Source organism: Chaetodon auriga, chromosome 8 (assembly GCF_051107435.1).
Source record: "Chaetodon auriga isolate fChaAug3 chromosome 8, fChaAug3.hap1, whole genome shotgun sequence".
Lineage (NCBI taxonomy): Eukaryota > Metazoa > Chordata > Actinopteri > Chaetodontiformes > Chaetodontidae > Chaetodon > Chaetodon auriga.
The window spans coordinates 25,142,467-25,168,989 of NC_135081.1; the positions used below are offsets into that span (position 1 = coordinate 25,142,467).

The 26,523-nt window shown below is 44.2% G+C and overlaps 2 protein-coding genes across 8 annotated transcripts in view; both read right to left on the reverse strand.

Moving 5' to 3' along the window:
* Positions 1 to 182: 182 nt before the first annotated feature.
* On the reverse strand, positions 183 to 3,413 carry cd79a (CD79a molecule, immunoglobulin-associated alpha). Its single transcript, XM_076737527.1, has 5 exons — positions 3,229 to 3,413; positions 2,404 to 2,745; positions 1,553 to 1,668; positions 1,198 to 1,260; positions 183 to 991 (listed from the first exon to the last, which is right to left on the reverse strand). The coding sequence occupies exons 1-5, from the start codon at positions 3,266 to 3,268 to the stop codon at positions 866 to 868; spliced, it is 687 nt and encodes a 228-aa protein (XP_076593642.1). The 5' UTR covers positions 3,269 to 3,413; the 3' UTR covers positions 183 to 865.
* A 1,738-nt stretch (positions 3,414 to 5,151) lies between these two features.
* The window catches only part of arhgef1 (Rho guanine nucleotide exchange factor (GEF) 1), a 36,768-nt gene continuing 15,396 nt past the window's right edge, over positions 5,152 to 26,523 (reverse strand). For 4 of the 7 annotated variants that reach the window (XM_076737007.1, XM_076737008.1, XM_076737010.1 and 1 more), the window contains exons 4-32: positions 25,230 to 25,328; positions 23,562 to 23,604; positions 23,338 to 23,443; positions 22,607 to 22,747; positions 19,989 to 20,018; positions 19,023 to 19,134; positions 18,858 to 18,933; positions 18,594 to 18,623; positions 17,990 to 18,190; positions 17,220 to 17,361; positions 15,701 to 15,712; positions 14,670 to 14,834; positions 13,463 to 13,653; positions 13,213 to 13,359; positions 12,828 to 12,910; positions 12,370 to 12,495; positions 12,052 to 12,166; positions 11,228 to 11,328; positions 10,978 to 11,052; positions 10,799 to 10,874; positions 9,905 to 10,072; positions 9,712 to 9,799; positions 9,514 to 9,621; positions 9,313 to 9,365; positions 9,059 to 9,202; positions 8,820 to 8,945; positions 7,750 to 7,934; positions 7,132 to 7,236; positions 5,152 to 6,914 (exon numbers count right to left, since the gene is read on the reverse strand). In XM_076737007.1, the coding sequence (XP_076593122.1) occupies positions 7,162 to 7,236; positions 7,750 to 7,934; positions 8,820 to 8,945; positions 9,059 to 9,202; positions 9,313 to 9,365; positions 9,514 to 9,621; positions 9,712 to 9,799; positions 9,905 to 10,072; positions 10,799 to 10,874; positions 10,978 to 11,052; positions 11,228 to 11,328; positions 12,052 to 12,166; positions 12,370 to 12,495; positions 12,828 to 12,910; positions 13,213 to 13,359; positions 13,463 to 13,653; positions 14,670 to 14,834; positions 15,701 to 15,712; positions 17,220 to 17,361; positions 17,990 to 18,190; positions 18,594 to 18,623; positions 18,858 to 18,933; positions 19,023 to 19,134; positions 19,989 to 20,018; positions 22,607 to 22,747; positions 23,338 to 23,443; positions 23,562 to 23,604; positions 25,230 to 25,328 (3,018 nt within the window). In that variant the 3' untranslated portion in view covers positions 5,152 to 6,914; positions 7,132 to 7,161. Of the gene's footprint in view, positions 6,915 to 7,131; positions 7,237 to 7,749; positions 7,935 to 8,819; positions 8,946 to 9,058; positions 9,203 to 9,312; positions 9,366 to 9,513; positions 9,622 to 9,711; positions 9,800 to 9,904; positions 10,073 to 10,798; positions 10,875 to 10,977; positions 11,053 to 11,227; positions 11,329 to 12,051; positions 12,167 to 12,369; positions 12,496 to 12,827; positions 12,911 to 13,212; positions 13,360 to 13,462; positions 13,654 to 14,669; positions 14,835 to 15,700; positions 15,713 to 17,219; positions 17,362 to 17,989; positions 18,191 to 18,593; positions 18,624 to 18,857; positions 18,934 to 19,022; positions 19,135 to 19,988; positions 20,019 to 20,113; positions 20,241 to 22,606; positions 22,748 to 23,337; positions 23,444 to 23,561; positions 23,605 to 25,229; positions 25,329 to 26,523 lie in introns of those variants that run through there. The other 3 variants (XM_076737011.1, XM_076737012.1, XM_076737014.1) reach the window with 3 other exon arrangements.

Below are 26,523 nucleotides of genomic sequence, written 5' to 3' on the forward strand. Positions count from 1 at the left end.
GAATGACTGCGTCGCCGCCCAGTAGCCAATCACAACGCTCAAAAACCGATCAGTGTCCGCCCCGCCGCCTTTGCTGTATTATTTGGCAAAGGAAAAGTGAGTCCCACTCAGTTCAGTGCAGATTAGAGGGCATTATGTGTCTCACACAATATCCAGAGAAATTTGTGGGATTTTTTTTTTTTACACAACTTTATTCTTCACTCAGAAATGTCAGAAAGCAAACAAAAAAGTCATAATTAATCAAGAAAATAGGTATAATACAAGAAATTCATAAAGATTTTTTAAAACATTAAAGAAGCTGATAACATGACAAAACAGTCTCACCACCTCCCAGGAGCTATTCTGGAGCTTTCAGTCACATCACATGATCTTCCTCAGCAGATAAAGTTGCCATGATATAGTATAGTTACGCTTCAAAGCTCTGAATCATTATAATTTTTAAAGGACAGATAACATTTCTTCGACTTAGTGTCCTTGAATTTGTTGTGGAAAGAAAAATGAGTTTGGAGTAGACATAACATACACCTGAGTGTATCACACAATGAAAAGAGGTCTCTTCAAAATTATCTCCACTTTTTGGACTTCTGACCTCAGTATATTTACAGTCCTGACTACAGCCCTGACTGAGCATACAGTGTGATGAGACTGTTCTGTCAGCTGCTGTTTTCAAAGTCAGAGATTAATGTTCAACCTCGAGTTAAAGAAGCTGATTAAACAACATGCTGTCAGACGCTTAAAATTGTAACTGTGGACAAAACTCTAAAATCCCATGCGTATAATAAAAAAAAAAATGAGCCTGAAATTCTGAAATCACACGCTTAAAATTCAGCTACAGTCAGCACTCTCCCCTTCTTTCCCCTTTCCTTCAAGGTTTCTCCAGCTGGATATCCTCTTCTTCCTCCTTAACGTTGCACACATCCTGGTATGGGCCATGTGTCTGCGAGCGTTCGATCTGATCATACGTGGCGCTGCAGTCGTCCAGATTTAGCCCCTGGTGTTACGAGATAAGAAAGATGGCAATCAAGGAAACACACAAAAATCAATGGAATGCATTCATGTTAAATTGATTAGAGGCACAAGATCACATTGTTGTTAATATCTTGGTGCTTCCATCAAGTGACTTGCACAAGCATTTCTCATACGGCTGCCATGACATGTGTTTGACTCAAGAGAGGATGTGACTCATTTAAAGCTAACCTGGTATATGTTTTCCTCTTCCCTCCTCACTTTCTTCTTCTCCAGGTCATTTAGCTTCTTTGACTGTGAGGGGGGGGGGACACAGAAGTTAGTGAAGCTGTGAAATGTCGCAGCTTCCCGTGAAGGAAAGGCAAGAACAATAACCACTGGAGAGCTCACAGCTGTATGGGGCTGGAACAAAGTAGGCCTGGCTTACAGATTGCAGTAATTTCAGATATGTTGACATGAGTGATAAAGCAATGTCGCTATTGAGAAATCTGGAAAGTAACCATTGCTTCAACATCAGTGGTACAGGTCAGGGGTAGTTGACAGCTCAGGTCATGTGCAGTCAGTCATAAAACTGTGACCTTCTGACCTTGCAGATAAGGGTGGCAGCAGGCAGAAGCACACACAGGAACAGCAAGATCCCCTCAGCTGTCAGGATCTTGTTTTTGGTGTTTTCGCTGAGTTTTATCGTCTTCTCCAGCGGTTCTAGTCACACAGACAGGGTTCAGAGGTGGAACAGTTTATGCCTTTACGTAGCTGCATGCAAGTACGTGCTTGTTACTGTAGGAAGTGAGGGCATACATTAGAATGAAGTTAAAGAGAAAAAAAAGAATCAGAGTGACTGAATAATTGACAGACTTACTTGGAGATTATTATCATGACGAGATTGTTTTGTTATGTAACTGTACCATTTAGCATTAAGAGCACAGTCTAACACATAAAATACACAAATGAACCATTGATAGTACTGTTAGTCAAGGGTAACTGTGTTCTTGTAAACTAATGCACATTATCTCACACATAATCCCCACAGGAGTTTAGTGGTTGTTTTACATTTCCCCATCTGCCATCTTTATTTAATGAGATTATGATGTAAAATGGAATTTCAGTGTGACAAATGCCTCCACACATTAGCTCGATTGCAACTTGATCTAATCTTGCGGCTATTTAAAGCAAACGGCTGGGCAGCAGACTGTAATGAGACCATCCTGATGATGCAAAGATTAACTAAGCTTGGATATGCAAGGATGCTGCCACTGACACAGCTCTTGTGTAGACTAAGGTTAACAGGATTTATGGCTTATGAGGTGTTAGCAGCGCTTAGAGCTCGTTTGACTCCATCTCTCCATGCTAAACACACACTCACTCCCACTAGCATTTCGGACTGGTTCATGCTGCAATTAGGGCCTCTCCCACCACCGTATACACAGAGACACTCACTGTGGACCTGCAGGACGGTGCCATGTGTGTAGAGGTTGATTCCACTGTTGTTCAGCCAACACTGGTACATCCCAGTGTCATTCAGCTGGACCGAGCGGATGGTTAAGGTGTGACAGTGTGTGTCTTTCACTCTTCTGGCTCTTGCAGTCTCAACATTTGCAGTATTCACAATTTTTTCAATCTCGGTTTTGTTTCCATTTTGAACACGTACGATCCAAGTTAAGCTCAGTGACTTTTCACTGGTTGTGTTGTAACAGCACTCCAGGTCAGCTCGGCCATAGAGCGGCACCCTCAAAAAGGGTCTGTCCGGCTGCAACTTCACCTCAGCCTGAGCCATAGCCACTGAGGAGGAAGCAACAGTTATTGCATGTTATTATATATCTATTCATTATTTGATTTTAACCCAGCATTTGTCAAATTATCTAATCAGGATTGTATATGTCAGCCTGACTTTACGACAGACATGTAAGATCTTAAAACCTGAACAACAACAACAACAACAACAACAAAAAGAAAAAAAAATCGAATGATCTGTAAATGTACAGCATAAATAAGCAAAAGAACAGAGCAAAAATGGAACAAAACAAAGCCATCTGCTGTGACGGGAGATGCGGTTCACTGAAGCAGAACTCAAAAGAGCTAAATGTAAAAACAGTTGTAGAGTACATATTTCCACTTAATGTACAGACACGTAGAAATGCCTATTTTCCACAAAACCCAGAAATGAAGTACATCTACACAAATACAAGCAGTTATATAGTACATATATATAATTACATGAGTATTTCAGATATTACATCATTAAAATAAATTGATCCGACTCACCAACGAAGCTGCAGAAGAGAATGTTTGTAACTGTCCTCATTGTGTTGAGAAACGTTCGAGCCGAAGATTAAAAAACGTGCGAACGCAGATCAGTTTCTTCACACGACGCTGGTCCCAGTCTTCACTGTTTCTGCTCTCACACAGCGGCGTCTCGCTTTTCTCTCAGTCAGGATTTACGCTTGAATGAATTTGGACCTTTCCACATTTGCATAAGTTATTTCTGCATTTAGACAATATGTTATATGCTAATTTCTTCATGAAGAATATTACTGTTCTTCCATGAGTACAGAGCCATGATTTCCTTTTTATGTGTGTGTATATAGAAATTAAGATATATTATGAATTAAATGAAGCCATGAAGAGAACTAACCTTCAACCATGAGCTCACAGGTTATTTTAAAAGTAGTTATCGACTATACAAAATGACAAAACAGCAGTTTATTTCCCCAATTTATTTAAAAAATGAAGAATTAAAAAAACAGAACGTACCACAATTTTCCTGAAGTACTGTATACATCATTGAAGAGCTTCTTCCAGAATAAAAATCAAAGGCCAAATACACAGTATAGTTTTTGCATATTCGTTGTTTATAGATAGACAAAATGGCGGATGCCCGTGTGACAAAGAGCAGAGTCTGTTCTATCATACAGGGCGCTGGCTGGCCGAGTTGGAGGGCTCCAATCGTATTGCTGTCACGGAGGTGGAACCCTGGGATGATCTCTCAATGCTTATTGATGGTTTGGTCAGAGGTCAGTCTCACAGTCCTCCATCAAGATCAAAACAACAGCGATTGTGTTTGCAGACGTAGGAGCCCTTTGTGAAGGAAACCGCTTGATCGTCAGAACAAGGCACCACTCTATAAATACATTTTCTATACATCTAGGTATTTGTATATAGGATGCATGAGGAAAAGCATTTGGAGGAGAGAGAGCAGGAAGTGCCCGTAGTAGTCGTTCAGCCAGTGAGTGAGGGCATCGCTGGAAACTGGTGTGAACTGGGTTTCCCCTGCTGAGAGTGATCTGTTTAAAAGGATCTCACTGGTAGCTGGAAAGCCACAGTGCAGAGCAGGTTTACAAAATGTCCTGGTTACAAGATTTGCATAACTGTTAAATTACTCCATGCATAAAGTTACAGACAAGTCCCGTCTCTCTCACCGCTGTGGCCAAATGCATAGCACATAATTACAAAAAGCTGGTTTGAAAAACAGTAACAAAAAACCTCCCCGAGCCTTTGAAGTAAATCAAATGAAATACACAACATACGGTAACTCTGTGCAGTGGGAAACGGTGATCACGCTATCGCAAGTGAGGGTGTTATCAAGACGCGTGTGCAGCTAATAAGCTTAATAAACACACGGGGTGGGGGGGAGTGTGTGTGTGTGTGTGTGTGTGTGTGTGTGTGTGGGGGGGGGGGGGTTAATTCATGCTTTCTCTACAATTCCTTTTCCTTCAAGCTGACATCTATGTACATTTTCTAGGAGGAAGACATGAGTGAAGATGGCAGTTCAAACACAAACTGTAGCGACTTGTGGCACTTCAATGACTGGTGGAACCCTCATTTGCATACTTTCATACGGAGGTTCAGGAAGGTCAAAGGGGGCCTTTGTTGTTGTGGCAACCACATTGAGAATGCATATCAGGAAGTGATCATGATTACAGTGCTGGTGAGAGCGATGCTGGAATGAGACGGCAGTCTTCCTTCCTCCAGACCTTCAGCGGTTCCTTTGTATCCTCATCTGGCTTCACTGTCTTGTTTGCTCGTCCTTGTTCTGCTGCTGGAACAAGCCCCAAGTGTTCAATTTAGCACCAGAGGTGCTAACAGTCCTCCAGTTCAGGTCAGGACAGTACAGCTTGTGGCGGACACACCGGCCTTTACTTGCGCTTATTGACCCAAACAGACAACTTTTTTTTTTTTTGCTTTTTTCTGTGGAAAGTCATTGAAGTCGATGCAAGAAATCAGATCTAAAGATTCTGTTTGGGTTTGTTGATAAGCCTTGGGCAGCCTAGCATTCTTTGTCTTGGTATTTATTTGTACGTATATCAGAGAGTTGAACACCTGGTATTTCTATTGACAACAACGCTTCCTTCTTCACTGAAGTTGCCACAGTTGGACTTTGGGGAGAGGAAAAGCAGCTGCAGAATGCGCCACTGAGCCATCACTCCCGCAGCAGCCTTGAGTAACAAAACATGCTATTATACAGATGAAGCGCGTCATTAAGAAAATTACAGCTCGTATGAGGATCTAACGGCGCTTTGTTATGTCTTTGGTCCTGTGTGCACGGCCACGGTTATGCCACTACTGAGAAATTATGTCATCATAATTATAATTACAATCAACGGCTGACTAAGATAAAAGATGAGCTCAATTTTGGTACAAATGTTGCTACCAGGGAAGAAGAGAATCTTTTACTAATAACATGAATCTAACATCGTATAATACAATTTATAACCACCTCTGGTGGCAGAAATGACGCTGGCACTGAATGACCTTTGTGAGCTCTGCTGCAGCACTGGGCTGTGTGTGTGTGTGTGTGTGTGTGTGTGTGTGTGTGTCCATTTTTCTTCAGTACATTGAGCACAACATCTCATCTCATGTTCTCTACACATCTCATGACAGTCTGGTTCGAGCTGACTTCAAACAAACCAGAGCAGCAACAACAACAACAACAACAACAACAACCTCTAACCTCGCTCCCCGTTCCTGCATCTCTCCTCTTCGCCCTCTGCCTTGATCTTTGCTACACATTCCAGGTTTGCCATCTTATGCTTTTTCTCTAACACATTGCTCTATGTGTTTTTGGGGGGCCCAGTGCTGCAACAGTTTCACGCAGGTGAGGCAACTCGCTGACCCGACAGAACTCAGAGGAATAAATAAAAGCGGTAAATACAAACACGTCTCCATTATTAACAGCATGATTATCTATAGTGCCACCATCTATAAATGTTTCTGTGATCTAATTAACTGTAAAAGCCCTCCAGACGAGCATGACCTTAATTAAAAACTTTGTAACACACATACACACACGTTCTTCAATGCAATCTACTTGAGTCCAGCTGTTCAAAAAAACTGCACTGAATAAAGAGTAAATGGAATAAATTTAGAAAAAAAACAGCGTGGGTTCAACTTGTTTTGGTTATAAAAAAGGTGCAACTCTGTGGTACTTTGGCATAAACTAGAAACAACACTATATATCAGCAGTAGGAATTCAATACATCTTCAAATGCTACAGTGGCCCTTTAAGGCTTCCACCTGGTTTTAGCTAACTTGTTAGACAAAGCGAGGATTTCTCCTTTACTGTACATCTGCTGTTGGCAGTAATGTAAATTATCTTCTCGTGTGCATGTCTCTGGTGTGCGTATGTGTGTTACAGCAGATCGCAATCACTACATGTCGTTAGGCAGCATCTCTCTCACAGCAAAATATTGCTTCATTTTTTGGCACGTCTCTGCAAAAACAACCTCCCACTTAAAAGCGGGATGTCCCATTTTTTTTTTTTCTTTGTATACCTCTCTACCAAGCACGCACACAAACAGACAGGCATGCACATGCACCCATGTTCCATCACTGAACCACTGCAGTGTGCATTGAGCCCTCTAACGCAGCAAGGGTCCAGACGTGAGGATTGAGGAGTTTCCAGGAAGCCTCTGAAAGTAACTGTTGCACTCCAAACCAGCACCAGCAAAAATCTAAACAGAAGAAAAGATGAGGGAAAGTTTGAGTGTCAGATAAAAACTGATTTTTTTCCCTCTTAACTGTAAAGTTTCATTTTGATTTAGTCACTAAAATCTCTCTAAACAGTGTCGTCTGACTAAACCTACGCCCTTAATGATGAATCATAATACTTGATGGCATATGTAAATTATACTTGAGCGTCAATTTTAATATCATGTTCAGTGTTCTCACCTAGTGGCCAGCAGGTGGCGTGATGGTGTCTTACTGGAAGTTCCCCCCCTCCAGTGAGAACTTGGAAAGGGCCTCCTGCAGCTTGTGGTGCTCCTCTTCTACAGTCTGCAACACACAAAATCAATATCACCTTAGGAACTGAGGACAGACACTCGCATCCCCATCCCACCCAGCTCACTCACGCACGCACACACATGCACGTGTGCGCACACACGCACACACACACACGCTTCAGCCTCCTCTTCTTAACATCCTCTGTTCGTCTCCCTCGCCGCTTCTCATCCCATTGCAAGCGCTGGACATAATAGCCATTTTCAGAAAAGTCCAATTTCACAAGGCAATTTTCAGCCAAGCAATAACAGCAGTGGTTAAATGGTTTTCTATTCTCTAGTTTCTCTTTTGTGTCATTTTGGCCCCATTTGTCCAAAGTATACCACAGCTCACTCCTTACTTAAGTTATCCTCAGTGAAATCCTTGATGCCCAACTGTGTGTCTCTTTCCAGTCGGCTCCCATCTTTTGTTATCTGTCTCATCTTTATCTGCCCCTGTCATACTCCCTGCGCACAGTTTTTCTCTATATTCTCATCTCTCTCTCTCTCTCTGTTCACCTTCCCTCACCTGTAGTCTCTTCAGTTGTTCCTGCAGACTGTGGAGCCTCCTGCACACTTCCTCCATCCTCTCCTGGGACAGCACCAGGGGCGCGCTGATGTTCCCCTCCTCCTCTCCCTTTGCCCCTGCACCTTCTTTTTCAAAAGAGGTATCGTTCTCCTCCTCCGCTCCCCTGTCTGTGGTCTGGCTTTCTTCTGTGGATGGAAAGACTCTGTTTAGATGTGTCACGATGACTCAGTTTTGTTTTGCAGAAGAGGAAATTCGGACTTGGATTGTGGAGCTTCCTGGTTACAATGTAACTCCTAATAATGAATTTCTCTTTAATGTCATTTTATGGTGAAATAGGTGTCAAAAAAATAGAAAAAGCACAAAGAAAACTGATCCTGCCATTACACCAAACAGTCATTCTGGTGAACGTAAAAGTGTACTACTCATGTTTACTATGCAGGTATTAGGTTTGAGATGCAAGTCTATCAATGCTAAGAAGCTATACAACCAAAACATGCTTAAAGGAATAGTTCAACATTTTGGGAAATGCACTCATTCACTTATCTGCAGAGACTTAGATGAGAAGACTGCCACCACTGTCATACCTCTCCTCTAAATATGAGCTACAGTTAGGAGATGGTTAGCTTAGCTTAGCACACAGCTCACATTGCTCCATTCAAAGTGCAAAGCAGCACCTCTGAAGCTCACTAAGTAACACCTTGTATGTTTGTTTGTTTTTTTTTAATCTGTCCAGGAAACAACGAGGAAAAGCGAGAAGTTGCAGTTTTACTGAAGTTACACGCTGGACTCGTGATGGTGAGGAGTGCCAGATAAGACTCCAGGAGGTCACTGCTCACAGCCAAGAAAGAGTGTGACATGCTGTGGACTGTAAATCACACCACTTTTACACTTACACTTATGGATCAAACAAACAAGATACAACATGTTTAACTGTAGCCAGGCTAGCTGTTACCCCCTAAGCTAAGCTAACACCTGCTGGCTTTAGCTTCTCATCAACCTGCAGGAAACTGAACGACTGTACTTCCAAAATGTCAAACTATTCCTTCAAAAGAAGACCAACCAAATCCCACCTGTCGAGTAAAAGCTATCCATCTCTTGACTGGACCTCTCTGATTGCTCCTCTCCGTTTTCTTCACTGGCCTGTGAGTCTTCTGATAGACTGATGCTGCCGACCAACAGCCTTTTCAGAGACATGACTAAGACGGGAGACAGAATCGGCGGTTTCTTTAGAAGGACAGGCAAGCTACTATGAAAGAGAGAGATTTCTATACAAATCATCTGCCCAAGTACATGGAAGACCCTCGTTCACCTTCATCCAAAGCACAGTTGGCCACCTTCTCCTGATCGCTGTTGGAGTGGCCTATCAAGTCGAAGCCTTTTTCTGACAGGAAATCAATCAGCCTGTGCCTGGGGTCTGAAGACTTGTCATCCGTCAAGCTGTCCTTATCTCGATCTACAGACAGACACAAGGCTTAACTTTGGCTCCCGCTTTCAGAAATGTGTAACAATAACACATTTGTACTATTTATTAGGTGTTAAGCAGATAAAACACTGCGATCTCACCGCTGCTGCTTTTCAAACCCCCATTCTCAGTCGGGCTCAAAGGGGCAGTCAGCCTGACGGAGGGAAAATGACAAAAGAAATGAGATATTTTGAGATGGCTGAACTCTGGCAGGCGATGAATATATCTTGCTCTTTCAACAGACGAGTAAGCACACGCACGCACACACACACACGCACACACACACACACACAGATACATACGTGGAGGGACTGAAGGGCGCTCCTCCAGTTCCAGGAGGCAACGTCAACCTCATGGGTGCTCCACTCTTCTTTAGATCATCCACTGCTGCTTTTATAACATCAGTCCAGCTGTAAACACACACACACACACGCCAGGTTACAGCACATACTATGATTTACCTTCTGAAACAAACTGGTGCTTTTCTCTCTGACACCTACATTTTCCTCTCTCCCACAGACTGGGCCACCAGTTCATAGATCTGAGCACCGCTGTCCCAGGTAAATATCACATAGAAGGCCTTTCGATCTGACAGAACAGGAAAAAACACCGAACACATCAGAAGCTTGAACGATACTGATCTTACGATGGAAGTGGCTGTATTTGTCTGAGAAAGTAGTGCGTGCGGCTGACCTGTGGCAACCTCGCGCAGGAAGACCGAGTCCAGCTTGATAATGGGGCTCAGCATCTGCTTGCCCTCCTGCACGGCGATGTTACTCTTGCTCTGGCATTTGAGGACCATCTTGTCATCCTGCCTCTGCAGGAGCACCAGCAGGTCCCCGAGCAACACACACTGCACCTCTGAGAGACGGGAGGGAGAAGGAGCAGGACGGTGAAGTGGAGGAGATGGCAGGAGACAGGAGGGGAGACGGAGGTGAGCGAGAGAGATTTTTTTGTGCACATGGCTCCATTACTCTTTGAGATATTTTCATTCATTAAATATGTTTTTATTACAGTCTCCACATGTGGTTCCTAAAGCTAAAGGCCTTCACTGTTTTCAGCTTTGTGATAAACAACAGTCTCTCTCCTCTCTTGTCTATTGTGTGTGTACGTGTACATCCAGGCAGGGAACGGCTGCATGCAATCGCCCATACAGGAATAAATCAAGTCGAATTGAGGTTAGCTTATTGAACTGAGCTGGTTATAAAAAAGGAAGCCAAGGGGCAAATAAGATCTTGAAAAACAGTCTGCACAACAGCTGGGCTTCCCCTTATAGCAGACATTAATCTACATATTTGAAAAGGGGAAATGAAAACAGCGAGATGTGGTGCTACTTTTCTCAGTATTCCAAAATAAACCAGTTAAAGGGCAATCTAAGTATATGGTATCACATAAATGCCACACATGTGAGCTAGGCATGAGTGGACTCATACAGTGTTTAATTTGTTGAGAATCGTTCAAAAATGGTTCAGCGAACGTTTAAACGTCTGTGAAACCTTTGTCCTTGTTTCTGCAGCAGAACAAAGAGGGCACAGACAGCCCCAGGCAGTCTGCATGCATATGCTGTGCACACAAGACTTTATTTACCAATCGCCTTCTCCTTTGTGACTCTCCAGGTCAGAGGGCCCTCGTAAAGCATCTTCTTCTGAGTCAGGTCGATATTCTAGAGTAGACAGAGGGAGAGTAATGAGAACGCTGCTTGCAACAAAAACATCAAAGAACTAAAATCTGTAAAGCGCAACAGTGTGTGCAGGCAAACTTTGTACCTTATATTCAGTGTAAAGCTCATTACTGGGTTTGAGCCCTGACGTGTCCAATCTACGCTGGTAGTCCTTCAGAGTCTGAGAGCAGAGGGAAAGGTTAGGGGTCAGACAGAGGACAGACAGCACAGCTCTGAAGTAGAAGCAGTCTAACAAGCAGAGACCTTCAGAGGTCTCAAAATGAATTTACCAGACTCCAATTGGCGCTCAATCACGACATAACAGTGTGCTGAGTGATGGATTGTGTGTTTCTCACCAATAGGTTCTCCATCACTTTGACCTCCTCATTGACATGGTTGAGGATCTTTCTGCAGCACTCTGCGCTCTGCTGGATCCTCTCCTTCTCTGCCGGGTCCTCTGTGCACAGACAGAAAACACAGAGTTGAGGAAAATACAGCTTTCACAGCAGAGCCCAAACAAAAGCCATAAATCACAAGTGCACACAGAGATCTGGGACAGACGGCAATCTACTGTTTAAGTGTGCTTAAGCTGGCTGTGCAGATATTGTCCACATTTACCCTGTGTTATGATATAGACTGGCACATATGGTTTAACACATTAGCATCAGAATCTTCAGCATTTTCATCCAAAATCATTTACTCATAATTTACACAAACACATAGATCATCATATGGCTGATTCAGAAAATACAAGCCCATGTACCAGCATGCAGAATCGACACAAACACAGACATGCAGTCATTAGTGGAGGTTCCTCTGTCTTCTGTAATGAACCCAGATGTACAGAAAATAAAGGAACCGAGATGACATCGACCATGAAACGATATAATGCACTGTGGCTGATATCCTGCTAATATGTGTCAGTTCACTGTGGGAAATGTTGAAAATTCATGAGCAGCTTTGAGCTGATATTGGATTTTTATATGATTTTTGCATCAGTGTAATGAAGTCGCTCTATTGCTTGTGTTAATTCATTCCCAGTAGATGTATACTTGACAATATACAGTGTGTTGATATTGTGATATAAAATCACAAACACACCAGATGCATACTGACTTCCACACAAGTGAGCCAGGCATGACACGCACACGCACACGCACACGCGCACGCGCTCGCTCACCTGTGTTCTTAGCAATATTCTCCAGCAGCAACGGGTATTTGGTCAATCTCTGCATCTCTATGGGAATGATGTCCTTGAGCTGCAGCCTGCGGCACTGGGGCTTACTCTCTGCCTCCTGGGATTAAAAACACACACGCACGTACACACACACACACGCACGCACGCGCGCACACACACACATGCACAAAGTGAGAATGAGAGCTCATTTATGAGACTACTTATGTGACTTCTTGCATGTCCATGCATCCATGTGTTAGACTTTTAAGGACTTATTTTTGAGTCGCTTTATCTGTGCGTGTGTGTGTGTGTGTGTGTTACCTGTATGAAGGAGTTGAAGCGTGGCTCTTTCTTCTGCCTGCTCTTGATCTGGTCCAAGGCCCACGACTGGTGACTGCAGAACCGGGCTGTCAATTTCTGGAACCAGTCCCCTTCTGTACCCCCAAACTGGAACACACACACAACACACACACACACACACAATCAACACTGTGTTGTACTAGCCAGAAATAAAGAATGAGACAATAAAGAGATGGGCAGATGGAGAAAAGAGACAACTAATATGTTGGCGTAGCTGTTATAGCCAATATTTTACTTTCATAGATAGACAGCTTTGAACATTTGTTAAACAAACAAAATCAGATTTTAGCACCATTACTGCCAAATTATGTTTAATTAGATTGTCAGCACATATCAGCTGGAGATTTCCTAAAGGCAGCACAAACACTGGGAGAAAAGACAAACAGGACGATATGAAGACAGAGATTACGATGACTCACTCTGTTGAGCACCGTCGTGCTGATGGATTGGACTATGAAGTTGTTTTCCATACGCAGTTTCTTCAGGCTATCGTAGAAGTTATCTGGATTCAGATCCAGAGACAAACAAATAAACAGTTTACTTTTAAAACTCTTCTTTTTTGTTTTTTTTACACAACAGTCACCAACCAACAGTCACAAAAGCACTGACGAAGGCCTGATTCTTGACTGCGCAGCCCGTTATATCCTGTCCAAACAGACAGGTGCAAGCAGCTCCAAACTTTCCATTTCAGAGCACCATCTCACACTCTCTGCGTAATGGTTTGCTTGCTGTGTGGAAGGAGTTGGTGTGCCTGACTCTCCCAGGATACAAACACATGAAATGCCTCCTTGCAGCAGCACTCACAGTGCATTTCAATGATCTCATCCAGGTTGGGGAAGATGGCGGCCAGCTCAGTGGAGGTCAGGAGCTCCTCTCTCTCCAAAGGCTTGGAGAAGATCATCTGAAGGACGCTTAGCATCCGCACGTGGGCATGCTCGGTCGCAAACAGCTCTGAGCGCAGAGGGGGAGAAGACACAGACATGGAGAGGCATTAAGAATGAATGCACGTGCGTTTCCTTCTCATCGCGTGCTGCTTCATCTCTCCTCTTCTCACCATTGATGACCTCCTGCCGCTTGGTCTCCTTCTTGCTGAGACTGGACAGGGCTTGAGAGGAGGCCAGCTCCCTCCAGTTGGTCGGGTCTTGCTCGAACTCCAGGAAGCGTGGCTCCATCTCCTCCAGCTGTGGAGAGGGGCTGGTGGGGGAGTGGCCGGGCCCTTCAGGAGCTACAACTGGTCCATCAAAACTGAGGTATGAAGAAAGCGGGAGAATGATTCAATTAGACCGGTTACTACGGCGTGATTCAAGTATGACCCAGGTGGCTATCAAGTGTGTGACTCGCAGTCTGGTGGCGCTAATGGAGGTTGTTGGCTGTGAAACAACAGCAGCTGTGAACAGCTGCTTGTATTTCTAAATGTGCACCGGGGATGTCTCAACATTGGATAATGTAAGGATGCTAAATAGCTACTCAGAATGTCTAGCAGAGAAGCCATATATCAACATCCTGTTGTTACTCATGTACCTTAGACACAGTATCAAGTAGAGCCTCACATTAATATTATAGGTAATTGTTTTGCAAAACGAGCCAGCTGACTAGCCACCGAGAGCTTACGATGACAAATAACAGGTTATGATTAAGGATAAGGAGGTCCGCTCTCCACTGGACCTCCATGATGACAGCAGCAGTCACTGTCAGGATTATTCAGGAAAAAATACAAACACAGAAATGTCCTGAAGTCTTTGAAGGAGCTTGACCGACCTCCCCCGTGAGTAAGTACAACTGACTATGTTGTGGATTTATAGTTGACTAACAGCAAGTCAAGCAACCCTTAATAAAGGGCTGGACAATGCTCACCCAATGGTCCACACTGACCTAACTCAATAATCAATCCCCTAAAGAGCTAAATGTCTGGCCTTTCACTGAAAATGAAAGTGCTGTGTAACTGCTACTCAATCCCTGTCGGTCACAGCTCAGGTCAGCTATTAGAGACAGATCCATCAATAATGAGTCAGTAAACCTGTCAGCCAGATTGATTCCTTTGGCTCATGTCAACAGGAGACAAGGGACCCTTTAAAATAATTTGCTTGGACAGAGATTCATTTAAATATCCTTTCAAAGTGATCCATCCAGCAGTCCTGAGAGAGACAGGCGGGTTATTAGTTTCTTTAACTCCTTTTTGATTATTTCAGGACTGCTGCACTCTGTCCCTGCTGTGCACCCGTCCAGTCAGAGAGGCATTAAGAGGGGTTTGTCCATCTTACGGATGGATGTGCTGGGGGGTGAACAGGGTAGGTGTTGTTGTCGTAGAGGACGGCGGCTGGAGGTCCACATCACTACGGGAGCGAGACTGTTTGGCCCTGGAAGAGCCACGGCGCCGTGAGGAGTGCCGGTCCACGCGGGCACTCTCGCTACGTGCCACTTTCCTACTGGAGGGAGGGAAGGTGGGAGAGGATGGGGGAGGGAGGAGAAGAGACAGAGACAGGAACAGAAAGTAGAAGCAAGTGCAAGAAAGGACAGATAGACAGGGGAGAAATGGAAACAGAGGTCACAGGGAGGACAAGGAGAAAAGAATGGAAGGAAACAAAGATGGGAAAGAGGAGATACCAAAAAGGCAGCGAAAACAACAAAAAACATTTTGAAGGGAAGGACAGCAGAAGGGAAAGTATCACAGCCGTGTGCAGTCGGTGTGCACAGACGTTTGTGTTAATTATGAGGGTACAGAGGTAGAGAAATTATGGAAGGTGCAGCAGCAGAGGATATGTACAAAACAGGGAGTCGTTCAAAGAGGAAAAAGGTCAACAAAAGATAGAGAAAGAGAGAGAATTAGTGAGCGTGCCATGTGAATATGCATGACATACAGTATGACATGCATATACTGGCTGGACAATGAAACATGTATGTATGCTTCATATGCTGTCCTGTGACATGGTAGCACAACACTTTTCATTTCCTTATCAGTTACTGGGAGCCAATCTACAACAGTATATTAAAAAAGTAGCCATGCATTGCTTCCACATAATGTCTCTACTTTGAGTTTTAGGTCGGGCCACTTTAATGCCAACAGTTCTCTAAATCCACACAACGTGCACTAAAAATAATCCAACTGATCCAAACAGTCAAAGCTTCTTCTAACTCCTTCACAAGCAGGTACATGATACTTAGCCGTGTCGTGTTCTTGTGTCATGTATCAGGAGTGCAGGGTGTGTGTGCGTGGAGGTGTTTGTACATGTGTGCTGTGCGATCAGTATAAGGCCTGAAGCATGTCCATGACTGTCAAGGCGCTGACACCCACCTTGTCTTCCGTCTGTAAAAACACGGGACACCACATCGTTACACGCCCGCCTTCATACAACTATTGTGAGCCACAGTAACAACCATAACATGCAAATGATACGCTAATCAGGTTTTAACCACTGTCAGAGTAGAGCATGCCAAAGCCCCTGGAACAACATGTAACCGCACACACTGTTGAGATAAGCAGGACAGAGGATGGGCCCTGGCCACAACAGACAAAGACACCTTGAGAAGCACACGGGGCGAGCGACAAAAAAACTACAATATGTCATTAAACTACAACCCTGATTCCAAAAAAGTTGGGACGCTGTGTGAAACAGAAATAAAACAGAATGAGGTCATTTGCTCATCGTTTGTCACATATACTCAATCAACTTCATTGACTTTCTTAAATATCTGCTTATCCTGAATCTGATGCAGGAAGACGTTTCAAAGACGGGGAAAGATGTGGAACGATCCAAAAACACCTGTTTGGAACGTTCCACAGGTAAACAGGCTCATTGGTAACAGGTGAGAGGATCATGATTGGGTGTGAAAGAGGCATCCTGGAAAGGCTCAGTCGATCACAGAGGATGGAGCGACGTTCACCACTTTGTGATCACATGACTGTGTAAACCACATGGGCTCAGGAACAGTAAACACAGTTAATTTGCAAATGATTACATTCTGTTTTTACTAAGTTTTCCACAGTGTCCCAACTTTCTTGGAATCAGGGTTGCACGCAGCGGCACAGTGTGAGGACTAGCTACTTTGTCTAAAGCTTAACCGTAGACTAAGTTGCTAATCTTCACCTGCTTTAAAGCTTTAGCCAAACTTCAATATCACCAGTTTTATATGTTTACTAAAATGTCTGAATTAAATGCCAAACCTTCTTACTGGGTAGAAAGCTGCAGCATAGAAAGACTCGTCTATAATCAGTGCCATATAACCGTAACAATTACAAACGTCTCCGTCTGGAGGGAATCACCAGTGGGTTGACCTACATGTACCTGGATCCAATAAAAACAGGTCAGAACTGCACAAACGATGCCTATACGCAACAGAAACTGCAATGAAGCTCTGTTGTAAACATTAGAGATGCACAACAGGACAGAAGACAAACGAGTGGAACGATATTAGGATGAGAGCACACGTGCCAACGTGAGAAGAAAACGGAGAATGAGGGAGAGGGAAGGCAGAGGGCTGGACGGGAAGACTGGGTCGGAGTTCACCTGGAGAGGGTCCTTAAAACTGCAGGCTCTGTTAGCTAGCGAGCAACAGGCAGCGTGACAGAAGCTTGCACACAGCAGGGACAGACTGCTGGGGGAGTTTACCACGCTCCCTCAGCCGGAGCAGGTCAGACACGCTTCACTCCCCGCTTTTCCCTGCTCATCCAATCACTCTTTACACTGGACGCCTGCCATACTGTCTAATCATAATCTGATTATAATCCCTCTAATCCTGTAATTTCTTATACTACTTTACCACACTGCAGTTATAATCTCACTACTGCTTTCCTTACATCCTCCTTTCCTCACCTTTCTTTCTCCAGATTTTCCTCCGTGGGAGTGTCGCTGGGTGAGAGGGTCTCCCCCACAGTCACCCCTCCCCCCAGCCCGACGGGGGACACATCACCCCCGTCAAACAGGGCTGGAGGCTCTAAGCGATTGCTCGAGAGGCCTGGAAGATTAGCAGAGGGGGCGAGAGGGCGAATGAGGGGTTATGAGCTGCAGTTCTTTCTGCTGACAGAATTACATGGTGCTTTTATCCAGTAAACAAACAAATGTACATCTCATCAATAATATACAAATAAACCATACAATCATGATAATGTTTAAATGTCCGAATGCATATCATGTTTATTGAGGGTTTTCTACTTTAGCTGAACGGCTACTCAGCTGCGTGTGCACCTGAATAATCCTACACCTTTTTGGTGTTTAACTGGAAGCAACTAATTAACATTTTAAAAAGCAATTATCACTTGATTATTCACCTCCTGCTTTCACCTTTTCAGTCTGCTTTCCTCTTTATTTGTTTTGGTAATTTGCAGATGGGACTCTTTACTTTAGTTCAGAGGTAAAGTCAAGCTCACAGAGAAGCAACAGCAACTCCTGCCAGAATATACGAGTTGGCCAATCAGACTTCCTGATCTCGAAGTAGAGCCTCACAGAGCTGTTAGCACGGCTGTAGTTTTGTTTTACTCATCAATTCATCAAATGATTATAATTTGACACTGAAAAAGTCTTTAATTACTCTGGCACACACTCCAGAGTCTATGCAACACATCGCAGTTAACGGACGGGCTCACCATCGGCGTGTGAAGACTCGGGGCTGTTGGCGGTGCTGATGTTGTTGCCTGAGCCATCACTGGTCTCTGACCCAGGCAGAGCGGCGGGACTTCCACTGGGACCAGACTTCTTGCTGGGGAGGGACGGGGCTGCAGGGTCGGTCAGGGAGCCTCTGCCGGGTGCTAGACCCTTTCGCTCCGGATTGACTTTCTCCTTCTCCGCTGAAGAGGGCGAAGAGTGCGACAAGTTTAACAGAGCTGAACTATGGACAGGCGCAGAAAAACATGCACTTCAACCAGCGACACGGGACAGGGACTTTGTGAGACAGACAAACAGACGGGATGAGTACGGTGGGTGCAATCAGGGCCTCTGTGGTAAATGAGAGGATTAGTTTGGTGCGAGAGAACATCTACAACCCTGCAGACCGGCTACATGCGCATTGTGTGAAGGTCTGGTGCCTACAAAATGTACAGGAACACTAGAGTAACACAACCACCCTGAAACACAGACCGCTACATGATCAGTTTGATTTGGGACATGCAGACATGCTCATGGGTTGATTAGTAAGGATGTGACCATTCTACAGAGAACAGGGTGGGGGTGGGAACTCCGGACGACTAGTACCTTCAGCCTCCGTTTTAGGTTTGACCTCAGCTGTAACGGGAAAGAAGCGCAGGACAACATGTTCTCATATCCAGACCATTCATGGGCATCAATATTTAAAGATACTACATGTACTACTTTTAAATGTCACCATAATACACAGTTATATTTTTATGCTATGTCAATTTAGAGATTGTAAATATGTTCAAATATCACTCAGAAAAGGTCAGCAATGACATAGTAGATACAAAACAGCTTAATAAGGGCTCAAGAGCAGACACGTACTGTTGCCTGCAATCCAGCTGGGGATGCCCGGAAACACCCCTCTGGGTTTGCCCTTTGTGGATTCATCCTTCTTATTCTGGAAGAAATAAAGAGATGTCAAATCTAAGGGCTGCAAACACACAAAGAAGGGGGTGTTGTCCTTCTACATGGGTAAAGGTAGCTTACCTTGACTAGTTGTCTCCTGAAGAAGCCCCCCCTGGACTTCTTACTGTCAACAGCTCTGGTTTTAACCCCAAGGTGCTTCATGTAGAAGGCCACCGCTGTAAAGATGGATTGGCTACAGGAGAAGTTAAGACAAGGTATTCATTAATAATGTTCTGTTTTGCAGGATTTTTTATTCAAATGAATTAAACTTCACATTTGTGGTGGAGCTTGAACAAAATTGTTTTTATTTATATACTGTAGATAAAACACTAAGGCTGTAATAAAGTATAAGTGGTGTGTTTGCACAGCCTCTGGAGTTCATCACTGATGTGCAAATGAGGAGAAAGCATCAGGATGAAAATGAGGATGTGCAGAAACAGAAAGCTGGGAGGAGGGAGGTGGAGAGTTAATGTCCAGGAAGGGAGGAGGAGGAGTTGAAAAGAGGAAGGAGGAGAGAGAAAATATGACACAAAAACACAAAAGGAGGAGCTGAGAGAAATAAGAGGAGACTAAGGGAGGAGCCTCCGGGGATGTGAACATGACAAAAGTGCTCACATCACCAGTCAGCACACAGTTTCACAGACGTGCCGTCTGAATACACTGAGTGCAACATACAGAACTTTAACGGCAAAGAGACAGAACGGAAAAACTAACTGTGCATGACAGAGTTTAAGAATTGACTCTATGTGCAACACGTGAATCAAGACGCAGACAGTTTACGAATGCAACAAAATGACAATTTTTGAAACAAAGTACAAACATAAATACAAGTAGAAAGAACTTTTTCTACAGGAAAGTCAACTAGTAGAAATGGTTTAATGAGTATTTGGTGCACTGGAGCCGGTATGCAAAGACCTTGTGGTTTGACCACACCCAGGCTTGGAAAAAGCATGCATGTCAAATCAGCTGCATGTGCACGAATGCTTGCTCAAACAGAACTCTCATGCAAATATTTTAAACTTTATTAAAAAAAAAAAAAACACTCACCATTTTTCCTCGTCCGAGACGATTGTGGGTCTGAAAGAGAAGAGAGGAGGCAGACGTCAGTGATGTTACTGTGGGAAAGAGGCAAAAGCGAAGCACTCTGACTCATCTGGCTGCATCAGGCTCACCTCTTCCTCTTAAGTAGCATTCTTCCTTTCTCTTTCTCGACTGATTATTAACTGTGTTTTGGGCCGGTGGAATCTGAAGCGACTGAGCTTCTCCTGATCCAACTCAAAGCTGACTGTTGTGTTATTGTGTTCAGAGCAGAAGCTATTGAACATATTCTAAAATTTGCACAAAAAAGTACAAAAAAACAAAACAAAACAAAAAAAAAGATCAAAAAAGTAAAAGATGCATGAAAAGCTGCACCTCTGCGCGCTCTGACAACTTTAAAACCAGCTCTCACTCTCAAAGATCTGCAAATAAGCCAAACTATTGTCTTCAGACTGTTAGAAGTTTGCTGCTCTGGTGTGTCTCTCTAGGAAGCTGCCTGCAAAGTCAGAAATGCTCCAGCACAGTGGAAATGTCTATTTAACCCTGTTTGTGTCTGATGCAACACACAGGCAAGACTGTGGAAATTGGATACTCATGTTTTGCTGTGAACATAAAGGGTGGGAGGGGTTTCCCCGGGATTTCCCTGCATAATCCAATCAAACGGTCCGGCTGCCTCATTCTAACCGGCCGAGAGACCAATGAGAAAGAGCTGGGGCGAGGTCGCCGTGTTGTGGTCGAACGGAGGGAGCGCTGGACGGGGGTGAATGGGTGCGAGAGTGTGGGAGAACGTGAGAGGGGAATAGAGTGCTGATTGTCAGAGGGAATGAATAGAGAGACACTGAATGAGCAGCTTGTGCATTGGAGACAGAGATCCAACTGTGTGATAGTAAGTCAAAAGAAGAATCATCATCTCTTTGATACAGACTGCTTTGCAGGCTGCTTGCGTCTCCTCCACTGACAGCACGGTTATATCCACAGGATGAGTGCATCTCCTTTCATTTCTGTTGTTCTTTTTTTCCCCTCTCTCTTCTGACAAGATGAAGTTAGGCAGTCTTCTGCCCTCTCCCTGGCCTCCTCTCTCTGTCTGTCTGACTCACTTCTTGTAGAGGATAACACATTGTTGTTGGCCACGGGGTCAAGGATAGATTAACTTTCCCCCAGATCTCTTGCTTTCTTTCCTTAACCGAGTCCAGGGCAGGAGCCATCCAGCATCGATAACCCTCTGGCCCTTTCTCCCCCCGCCCGACCACCATCATCCCTCCTCCGGTTGGCAAAATGCCAGAGGAGAGCCTTCCTGCCAGCGTGGCACTGCTGACTCCATCTTTTCCTCTCTGCCTCTTCATTTCCTTCTTGCTCTATTGTGCTCTCTTCCAATCACTGTTCCCTCTCCAGATCTCTCGTCCGGTGGATCTTGGTTTTCTCCAATCTCCTTCTGCATTTGTCTCTGTGTGCTTTGGACTAGATTGGTTATGTGCACGGCTAATGCCGAACAGACCCACTATGGAGCTTTATCGAAAGAGCAGTGCCGGCTTTAGAGGGACCAGATCCAAAACAGCTGCTTTTCCAGCTCATCTGACAGACCAATTATCCTCTCAGCTTAAAGCGCAGAGCAGCAGGTAATAGAGAGGAGACTGAAGTGTTTTCCCCACTGTCCAATTACCATGTGAAAGTTTTCTTTTAATGATATCTTCATGACTCTGTGTGTTTGTTTTTTTTATCGTCTAATCTGATGATTTCCACAGTTCCTCAGATGTGAAGGAAATGCAAACAGAGAAGCACAAAAAGCACTTTTAGTTTAGTTTAGTTCCTCTGGCAAATCATATTTAAACCACTTTGTCACTGCAAGTGGGAACAGAACAAAGAACTTTAGTTGCTACAGCCATCCAACACCGGCACAGAACGCCTTGATTTAAACTGCTGAGTCTATTTTCAGTTGTCTACAAACTTAATCTAAAGCTTCAAATTCCCATTAACGACACACACATCCAAAATGCTCCACGGGAGTCGCAGCTGACCTCTCACCTTTTGTGTTTATGTAGGCTTGAAAACTTCGACTTTTTACTCAAAGAACCAGATATTTTCTGCAGTAGCTGCTCTTTTTTTTCTGTTGTACCAATGATTCAGCTGGGTGAGTTTCATGTCGATCCAACCTTTTAAGTGCTCAAACTGTCGCCGAACAATGTCGATGCCATGCTATGACAACATAAAGTCAGATTTGGCCCATTTCTAGCAACAAATAAATAAGTAAAACGCTCTTTAAAAATGTGCAATCCCTGATCATTAATTATTTTTCATCATCGGAGCACAGCAGGCAGGATGATGTGGAGGAAGTCAGTCAGTTAAGGGGACTTGGGATCCTAGCACCACTTAGCATCTTAACAACAGAATTCAACACAGCTACAGCTGCTATCTTTTGGCCTGTGGCCCACCATTAGCTCCCCGCAGCCCTGCTCTACGCAGAAAATGAATCTGACTTCAACCTCAGGAACCGTGTGCACCCAAGATAACTCCTCGCTGTTCTGTGGTAGGGAGACAACGACACTGGCAGCATCTACTCTCTTCCTGGTGGAAACATTTGAACATTTTCGGTGTTACGAGAAGCAGTGGAAGCAGAGAGAAACGCTCACTGTGTCTCAGACATCTTGTCCAGCAGGTTCTCAGCTACAGACTTCTCCTTCATCTCCCTGGGGATGCGGTCGGTGGGATAGTGGCTCTCCACGTCATTGAGCTCAGCCTCGTTGGGGGTCATGCCCATCATCCTCTTTTGCCTGTGCAAGACAAAGCAGAGGGAGGCAGGAGTTTGGCATTGAGAACAAGGGATTGACAGAGTATGCAGATGAACGTGTTCCCCATTCTGTGAGCAGACTCATGATGTAGATGAAATGTCCTGCTCGGTGAATTACCGTGCCTAAAATATGGCTTTTCATAACAGTTCCAAGAGAGCAGTCGCTCAACACAAACCTTTTTAATTCACGATACAAAGGAATTCTACATTTGGGCATGATTTGAAATTTAACTGTCCAACACACATAATTAATCATTTCAGTGTTGAGATTACAGGGAGATGATGGCTACGTGTCAAATATGAACATTAAAACACTTTATTTTCATATTGACTAGCATGAAGCCAACGCTGAACTGGTCACAGGTTGTACTTCAGGTCAATGCATGCAAACAACTGAGTCACTGGTCATTTCAATCGTGTCGAGAAACACACGTCATTGGTTCATTGCTCTGGTTTTCTGATTCTGTAACACTAATTAAAAATGAGCTTTTAGCGGGCCTGCTAACTGATTTGACTGAACATCTTTCTCAGACCTCAGAAACACTCACTGAGTCAAAACAAACACTTCCTCACCTGAAATCTTCCAGCTGCTTGGCCACTTCAGCAGCCTGCATGCTCTGAACCTCCTGAGCATAACGCCTCTGGGTGTCCTCGGAGAGCAGATCTGGACGGGTTCGGTCTTTGGGAAGGGGGATGGGAGAGGTGAGTGACAGGGGAGAAGACACCATGTGGGGCTGAGGTATGTGGAAAAGAATGTATGATGACTTGATAAATACACCACAGGGAGAATAACTTACCCAATTCATAGGCTATATTAGGTGGTATTGGCACTCTGAGAATCTATATTGTGGAGCAAAAGACAAAACAGAGACAGAAATAAAATAAAATATTATATTTACAGGAAATGTAAGATGTAAAGCATTTATAAGTGAGGACTGTACTTTATTTTTGCTTGGAGCCACACTCAGTTGCCAGCTTGTCAGGTTCACCGAGCTACAAGTAACACATCAGTCCTGTAATAACCATTAATGAAGGTTATAATGTCGTTTGGTACTGGGCTGCAGTTTGTGCTGCTGATGGACTGTATTGCACTTAATTGATAGGTGTTTCAAATATTTTGTCCACCCCTGGTTCAAAAGATTGATAAACTACAGCCTCCAACATGAATAACCACCTCTCTGAAACATGAGCTGCATCAGGTTTGGCTGGGTGTACCTAATAAAGTGGCAACTGAGCGTACAAGGATAATTGTGTCTTTGTTATGTGATTGACCCACAAAGACACTCTGAACTGAATGAATGAAGTCCAAACAAAGTGTGCAGTAGCTTAACATCACCACAAGGGGTCATTTAAACATTAGAAATAAAATGGAAAAAAAACCCACATATTCCAAATGGGGAGATGCGAAGCTCTGTCGCTGACATAAAAATAACCACACGGGCCAACTTTGATGGGGTTAAGAAAAAAAAAAAAAAGAAAAAGATAGCTCAGAGAGGATGAGTCCTCCGAAAGGGCTTTTCCCACGATCCTGACAGGAAGCAGCGGGATCAGACAGAAAGCCAGGGAGCGAGTGACAGACGTGCACAGTGCACGAGCTGGGGGGAGGAAACATGACAGAGAGGAGGCAGAGGAGGCCAGGTGTGCAGGGAGGGAAAGGACAGGCCGAAAGCGAAGGATGCTACACAGCGTTTAGACAGAGCCGACACACATCTGTGCCCAGACTACAGCTGCACACCGTATCCAATCCCTACTGATACAACACAATGAGAAAAAAGATATAATATCTGTTTTTCTAAATGGATTTTTATATACGAACATCTGACAACTCTCTGAAAGCCAAGAATCACATTTAAAACAGAGAGAGAGAGAAAGCACCGACAGTCTAAAGGCAGATTTAATCCTACAGTCTGTCGTCATACGACTACTGGAAGCGTTTCCACAATGCAAACATAAGTTTGATCATTCAAGTCATATAACATCTGCAACATCTGCCACAGTAATCACAGTGAGGTCCAAACAGTGCAACGGAGGTCTTCGCCGATCCAAAAAGTTGCACCCAGCCTGAAAAAAAGAGCCCTGACTTTCTTCCCCAAACCTAAAATGGACATTAAAAACAAAACACAAGAGCTGAAAGAACACAGAGTCCAAACACTCTCAAGGAAAATGGATCTGTGCTTCCTTGAAGAAAAGCGATTAGTGCGTATCGCTCGCTCAGTAATGACGCTCGTAATAACTCCACTTAGATAAGTTGCAAAGGAATAATAAAACTGCATGTGCCTGCATGTTATCAGCGAGATGCCCCTCCCTCTCTGTCTTGGTTGTGTTTGCATCTCTAACTACTGTCACTTCATTTCCTGACTAACATCATTATTCTTATTCTACCTTAAGTTTACAATAAATGCGTCCTCTTAAACTCAGCATACAGACAGCATCTTAAAAGAAATGTGGTGCAGTGTGCTACTTACTGCACTCTTGTCCAAGAAAGTGTTGTAGAACTCCACAAATTGCTTCTTGGTCTCTTTGGCACTGAGGTTCCTGAAGAGGTCGGCGTGGAGGTAACACAGCTGAGAGAGGGGAGACAGGCAGAAGATCAGCGAGTGCTGCACGGACTTCAGCAGCATCTAATGTCCTGCATGCTGGTCACAGAAAGGTCACACGTGTGAATGGTACTTCAGAGTCAAGAGGGGAAACGAGCAAAGTGCTGGGCTGTTCATCAAATCACTGACAAGCCGCTGACTCAACAGCAGCGACGCTGTTTTTTAAACTGCACTGATTTCACATGCGTTTCTATACATCTGCTACACTTCTGCTGTTCTGACTTCTATTCTCTGCATGGACCTCCATGAGATAAAGGAGTAATAAAGGAGAGAGGGTGAGGAAGGGGGGGAGGATGACTGTGGCAGGTGTAACAGTACCTGGGTGGGTCACGGTGTCTGCGTGCAGAACAAAGGGGAAAGGACAGGCATGCTTTATATCAGCTGACACACATCTAATCAGACACGCACAGAAAAACTCAGAGGGCATACGTGCTGTTTGATACGAGCAGCTGCACCTTGACTCCTTTGATGTTAGCATGATTAAATAATCTGTTAGGTGCAGTCATTGACGGTATATAAAGATGGACGAAATGACAGAAAGGTCACGCACCCCGCCCCCTCCGCGTTAGCAACGTTAGCAGGCGGGACGAGCTAAAAGGATCAAAGCACGCGTCAAATGCATTTTTCCCAAATCTGATTTCTGTAATTTCAGGCAGCTTTGTCATGCTAATGTATGTTCAAGTGTTGATTTTTTTCTGATACGTTTGGCTTTAATTTGTCATTTGATGCTATAAAAGGGGTGGAACATGGTGATTGACAGATAACCCCGACCAGTACCGGAGCTCCCTTCACCGATCATGCCTGCACAGACTCAAAGGACATCACACTGAGATACTTTGGGTTCATTTCTGTACAGTGGGAAGAAGTGGAGACATGTTTGCAGAGATCGATTGCAATAACAGCTCTTTTTGTTTGGAGCTGCATCTCTTTCAGGCCAAATCCGGCACTCTCTATTCAGCGTGATCATTAGCTCTGAGGAGGCTGTGATTATCTCAGTGTCCTGAACCTGTTTGACTGCAGGCAAACTTCTGCCACTGAACACAAACCCTGCAGTGTAACATTAACCAGACGCTCTACGTTTAGCTGCTTTAGTTTAAATGGCTAAACTAGGACCTCCTTCAAACCTCACCTGAATGTGGAGCCGCCACACACCCCAGTCTGA